General features: G+C 41.2%; 1 protein-coding gene across 2 annotated transcripts in view; it reads left to right on the top strand.

Annotated features, from left to right (window-relative positions):
• HECTD2 (HECT domain E3 ubiquitin protein ligase 2) overlaps nucleotides 1-6,764 on the top strand; it is a 72,363-nt gene that overhangs the window by 45,316 nt on the left and 20,283 nt on the right. For both annotated transcript variants that reach the window (XM_019556167.1, XM_019556168.1), the window contains 3 exons: nucleotides 1,559-1,647; nucleotides 2,617-2,775; nucleotides 5,468-5,542. In XM_019556167.1, the coding sequence (XP_019411712.1) occupies nucleotides 1,559-1,647; nucleotides 2,617-2,775; nucleotides 5,468-5,542 (323 nt within the window). The remainder of the gene's footprint in view (nucleotides 1-1,558; nucleotides 1,648-2,616; nucleotides 2,776-5,467; nucleotides 5,543-6,764) is intronic.

Below are 6,764 nucleotides of genomic sequence, written 5' to 3'. Positions count from 1 at the left end.
GCTGACTTCCTGCCCTTTGGGCAGGGGGCTGGACTCGATGATCTTCCGAGGTCCCTTCCAGCCCTAATGTCTATGAATTTATTAAGCTTTAGTAGTCTGATGGAGGTGCCTACATGAGAGTCCATTTCAAGTGCTTGTTAATATAAGTTCCACTGCTAGTGTACATGCATTCACTGTATTTACAGCAGAATTTTTCAATCATGTTTTCTTCAGAAATGGATCACTGAACAGGGATAAGAAAGTATGTGAGGGTCTAGAAGGCTCTAGAACGGGATGGATTAGCCAAGTATATCATTTCCAGATGATTTTTCTAAAGCAAGAACATGAAATTAAAACTCTTTCCAAATGAAGAGGATATGAGAGGAACATGGAAATGGATTTGTACGCTGTTCCTAACTGAACAATTAAATCTGCTGTCTTCGTATTAATGCAGTTTTGATCCAGTTGATTTACACTTAGGAATTTTTTATTTTGGAGGTGGTTCAAGCTGCCTGTATTGTGGGCTTGCCATTGTTGTAATTGCTTTCAGTTCAATGGATATCATTGCAATGGAGGTTATCACTGGTCTGGGACATATCTGTTTGTTTGTTGTGATGCACCTTTCACTGGCATTGCTATCAGCTTTGCCTTTTGTGATAATATGTCTTGTGACGTGTGTTGCCGAATGTGTGGCAACATTCTCCAAGGCTATCTAGTAATACTGATGATGGAAAAGGAGGATAGTATCTAGTATGAATGCGTATGTAGACATATACTTGCAAAGGATGTGCGATCTCCCTCACGAGAAGTTTATGTGTAAGTTAGATAGGGATGTTCTTGGCCTGAGCTTAAGGTTGGCCTTGGTGACCTCCTTGGTAACCATATTTTTCTGTGGGTGCAGGCAGACATTAAGGCCTCACTAACAGGCTTTATATAGTGCTGTGAGTTGGGCCCCTCCTTCCTCCCAGCTTTGCCTGTTGGGTCAGGGAAGGGGCTGCAGCCAGCCTGCACTGACCCTGACCAGCAGGTGGGAGCACTCCAGAAGCCCTGAAGGAGGTTGCCAAACCACCCCTTTCTCCCCCTGCCCCCCACCCCCAGCCCCAAGCTCTTGTGCATTCGGCAGGGGAGGGAGGGAGAACAAGGAGGGAGCTCCTGGCTGCTGAATGGCCAGAGCTGCAAAGGTGCAGGGATGGGGGAAATTGAGCCCTCTTGCCCAACCCAAGGTAGCTGGGGGGGGGCCCATAAAGCAAAGGGGCTCTTCCCCACCCCCCCTTGCCATTCAACAAGTGGGAGCTCCCACTGCTCTCCCCACCCCCTGTGTGGAAAAACGTTGGAGGGAACACAAGCTGATTTGTCCAGGGTTTATTTTTCACACAACTGGACATTTTAAAAGCACTCTGCAGCTGTGAACATGTTATGACGTGGATGTAGAGCTCTTTCAGGGGCTAGATTGCGCAAAAAATGTCACTTCTGTCTGCACCCATCATAATAAAAATATGGAAGAATAAGACACAATTATGTGCTTTGGGGAAATGGTTTATTATGGATAAACATGAAAATAATTTTGATATTTTTGCAGGTATGTTTACATATCACAAGGATTCACACTGTCATTGGTTTAGCAGCTTTAAATGTGAAAACTACTCTGAATTCCGATTGGTTGGAGCTGTATCCTTTGTCCATGCCAGAGTACTACATGATTAGTACCTTAATTAGTTAACTGTGTAAAAATAAAACAGCAGGAATACAACAGACTTTTTAAGCTTTTAGCATGGTTTTCCTTTTTCAGGTGAGATCCCTTCTTAATTTTAAATAGCCAAAATCGAATACAGTGAAATTTGTAGAAGAAAAGTAAAAATAAGAAAAAAAATATTTTAACTACTTGTGTATACATAGGCATGATTACTAGGAATCAAACACTTCAAAACTGGGAAATGCCAGAATTAAAATATTTCCTGGTATTCCATAGAATAAATCATGCAGATCCCATAAATCAGAGTTTTCATAGGTCCTTAATAATTATGTTTGTTCTTATTTTTGGTTACCAAACCTGCTATCTAATACTTGGTCCAATTTGCAGAGGGGCTCCAAGGTCCAGTTATCCAGGGCAGCATTCAGCTGTGCTACCAATTACACCTTTTTTTTTTCTGCCACCTAGTGGGTCATACAGACAGTTGTCGCCTTCATAGCACCTCCTTCATTACCAATTTGTGGGAACATCCTCAAATTGTCAGCTATAGAATGTCATGATCATCATAGGTCTTACCTAATGTTTTCCTATCGTTATTGCAGCATTGATATTAAGAATGCAGAATTCTTGGATTAAAATTACTGTATTTGTAGTTTTAATGTTAACCAGTATGTCCTTGAATTAGTGATATAGTATCTTGAATATAAAGGATTTCAAGAGTTCATCAAATTGCATTCTATAGTAATTTTAATCTTATTTACTTAAAATATGACATATAGTTGCATTTAGATTTAAATAATGATGGACATGAAAAATGGAACATAATTTTTTACTTAAATTAGTGTTGTGAGTACTCTGTGTATATTAAGTTGTTTATCTAAGATTGCCTAAAATTATTAAATAATTAGAAGAAGGTGGTTTTTCCATTTAACATTTGACATTTATAGCTTATGGGACTTGCTGTATATAATAGTATTACCTTGGATATTCGCTTCCCACCCTGCTGTTACAAGAAACTGTTGAGTCCTCCCATTGTTCCTTGTGATCAAAATACTCCTGTAGGCATCTGTGACGTTACATTAAATGACCTGTATCAGATTATGCCTGTAAGTATAAATCATTATTTTAAAGGCTGATTTATTGAAATAGCTAGTTTAATTTGATTACTTGGCTGCTTCTGTTTCTGTTTAATGTACATATAATAGTTGCTTTTCAGTATGTTTACAACTTTCTATACTATTTGCCTTTCAGGCCGCCTTTTTGTGCTAAATCTCTGCTTGCCTACTCCTAAAAGGTTGAACCAAAATATCCTTTGTATTATTTGAGTTTATGGGGAAAAACCTGGAGGGCGACACAACTGCAGAATTGTATTCTGGGAGACCTATGTTATCCCCTGCAGTCAGTAGATGTAGTAAAGTTATTGAGCATGCATCAATTCTGGAGGAACTGAACTTTCCAACCTACCTACACATGGCCCCATCCATTATTTTGTGACCAAAATCCATGCTAGGGACAGCATAAACTTAGTCTTAAACCTCTCCCCCTTGGTCAGGGGTTTCAAATGTATAAGGCCGAGATCTGGCCTCCGGTGCTGCCCCATGGTCTGATCAGACCCACAAAGGGCACAGCACGTGTCCATAGCGCAGAACCGGTCCATGTGGCAAATGAGTTTGACACCATTACCTTGACATAACTGCCATTTCAGTTCCTTTCTTCACAAGTCTCAGTTTTGAACTGTAAAATCAAAGATGGTATTTGTATGCAGTTTCTTAAGTGAAGAAACAAAGAGATACCTAATTAAGGACAGGATCTTCAGCTTTTATTGCCTTGCAAAAAAGCACTGTATCTATGAGTAGGGTTCCTCTTTAAATACCAGCAACCCTAGTGCCTATTGCTTTCATTGTTGAGGAGGCAAAGCATTTTTTCAGATAAAGATATGCAGACATGCAGATTTACAAAACTTAGCTAGAACATATGAAGATGCAGACAACTGCCTCCTGGGACTTTTGTGAGTTAGATGGCTGCCATCTGTTGACTATCCATGTAAGTGAAGAGTCTAACCTGCCTAGGTGCTTTTGAAAATACCTTTAGGGGCACTTGTACACAAGCCTGGTGCCTGCTCTGACATGGTAACTTGAGTAATTGGGTCTGCTGGAGTGTGCTAATTAACAAACTCCAGCAGTCTTGGCATCACGTGTAGTCAGCGTCCCCGCACTTTAACTAAAGCTCATCAAACGGGATTTAGTTAAAGCGCCCCTGCCACCATTTTGAAGTGTGGGGCGCTGAATAAATGAGGTGCTGCAGGCACTTTAGAGTGGCTCTCTAATTAAAGCACTCCCTGCCCCCCCCACACACTCCTTAGCATGTGTGAAGATGCCCTAGGTGTTTATCTTCCTCATTAGAAGGCTAAGTACATATTTAAAATTTGGTCCTTTGTGTTCTCATGTCACAGGAGGGAGTTTATATGGCTGGACATAAAGGGTGCAGACAGAAGTATAACTCCCAGCTGTAACTCAGAAATATTTCTGCAAAATGTTCTGAGTTACAACATTACCCCAAACCAAACACAAGTTCACTGTTGGGTAGGGGAATCTAGCTGCCTGCTGGGAGCATGTACCCAGGTTTCCATAGCAACCGCCAGGCTCTCTGCCAGTGCTCACTGTCTTTAGAATGGGAGGAGGAAAAGGCAATGGAGGAAGCTTGTTCTTGTAGCTCCCCAGCTAGTGCTGATGGGTGGGGTAGGTAAATTGGAGCCCACCCACCTGAAGTGGAGAGAGAGGCTCCAGTACAACTGCCCCATTCTGCAGGGGGTGTTGAAAAACCCACAGATTGAACTCCCTCCACTCCCTTTCCCCACTCCCATTCTGAAAACAGCAACAGGCTAGGAGCTCAGTGGACACAAGTTACAAAAGATGCTACGTTTTGAAGCATCTTTTTCTGATACCTCATGCAGTGAGAGGTCAGATTTTCACCCAGTCAGCCATTTTTTAAGCTGTCAGCAGCCGTGCACTTTTGTTTGGTCACAGCTATAAACTGCTTTTTTGTCCAGATCAGGCAAAAATTGTCACTTCTGCCTGCAACCAAAGCAATATTATTTATCTGGATAGAGTGAAGCCTTTCTTTAGGTCATTATATAGGTGTTTGAGGAGAAGTTTATTTCTTCCTCATTAACTTGCTTCTCCAGCCCCACACTGTAAACAGGTAATATGCAAAAAGAGATCCTAGTGATCACAAAGAAATACCACATAAAAAAAATTGAAGAGCTATCTTAAGTTTGGCATCTGATCTTCACCCCATTGTCAAAGCGGTCATGATTTTGGGTTTCTTTTTAAAGAAAAGGTAAAGATAAGAAGTAAACTTCCACTACTGCCTAAAAGCTTCCATAATTCATCTTCCAAGGGCAAGTGTTTTGAAGAGCCATGCCTCTCCTAGAATGGACGATCAGTTTCTTTGGCCCTTAGACTCCAATTTGCTCATTGCAGACCTAGATACCAGTCTACATAATCCACTTAAATAACCGTGATAGTCACAAAATCCCTCTTCTGTAATCATTTATTCTGAATGTCTGGTTTCTACTAATATTCTGCTACACAGAAGTCTTATAGCAGGATAACTTTCTGGGGGTTTCATCTAACTGATAAGAATTTGTGTATGGCTTTTGTATTCTCCCACTGAGGAGTTCGTAAGATTTCACAATAGTTTCAAAATGAGATGGAATGATTACCTACTAGAAATGGCTTGAAAAGGACATGATGGAATTGTATCTAATTCGATAAATTTAGTGAACTTTTTTTGCAGGAGTTAGCCCATGGACTAAGTGAACTGCTATCCTATGAAGGCAATGTTGAAGAAGATTTCTATTCAACCTTCCAGGTACTATAAGTAGGAAAATTCTGAGTGATTATCAAATTAGATCAAGAGATCTGTCCATGTCTCAATTGGATTAGTTCAGCCTTTAGTTGCGTAAGGGGTAAGAGGCTATAAGGTAATGATGGCCAACCTTTGGCACACTTGCCACATGTGGCATGGGCAATCTTTGTGACATGCATTGAGAGATCAGGGGACAGGCAGAACAGCTACAGATAAGGCAGGAAGCAGAAAAAAGAGCAACAGCAAAGGAAGGGGATCAGAGTGACACTTGGGGAGAGCACAGGGCTAACCTTGTGGCATATCTGCTAAAAATTGGCCTCCAGTGCTATAAAGCTTGCTTGAATTTGAAAGTTACAGTGATCCTACTGCTTCACAAAACTGAAGCAAGCCTGGTTGGATCACAATAGAGTCCTACTGTGACCCTATTGTGGTCCAACCAGGCTTGCTTCAGTTTTGGAGGATTGTCTCTGGAAGTTGAGCTGAAAATATGATTTGGGTAGAGACTTGCCCAAGTTAAAAGATTTATCTAGCCCTGAAATATATTGGGTAACTATTTGATATATTCAAGCCCAGAAGTCTGGCTTAGAGAGCCCTGTTCCAGTTATGAAAGAGTTGGTATGATGTAGGAATTTAGCCTAGGTAAACATGTGTTCTAGCATATAGTCATTTTAGTTGAGTCAGGAAAATTGACTTTAATCCCCTTGCAAGCCTGAAAAGGTTTTAAATTGGACATCAGCTTATTCTTGTTCAGTTTATTTTGCTGTAGTTCAGTCATTGTTATCAAGTGGTATGGAAATGTTCATAACATAAATTATTTTCATTTCTATGGGACATACAATTAAGAGTTTATTTCTTCCAACATACTTAATGGACATCTATACACGTACTCTAAGGTGGGGGAGAGGGGGATTAATTAGCGGCTCTGAGAGCTGGGATGATCTCGCTGGGGTGATATAGTTGGGAATGATCCTGCTTTGAGTAGGGGGTTGGACTAGATAACCTCCTGAGGTCCCTTCCAACCCTCATTTCTATGATTCTATGAAAGCTGCTCTAATTAAGCTGCAGTATCACATGTATTAAGTGTCCCCGTGCTTCAAGCTGGCAGAGGGTAGGTTTAGGTTAGATATCAGAAGGCGCTACTTCACAGTCAGGGCGGCTAGGGTCTGGAACCAGCTTCCAAGAGAAGTGGTGCAGGCTCCTACCCTGGGGGTGTTTAAGAGGAGGT

This window comes from Crocodylus porosus, unplaced genomic scaffold (assembly GCF_001723895.1).
Source record: "Crocodylus porosus isolate Cpor-Errol unplaced genomic scaffold, CroPor_comp1, whole genome shotgun sequence".
Lineage (NCBI taxonomy): Eukaryota > Metazoa > Chordata > Crocodylia > Crocodylidae > Crocodylus > Crocodylus porosus.
Note: the sequence above shows the minus strand (reverse complement) of the source record. Positions and strands in the feature narration are given on the sequence as shown.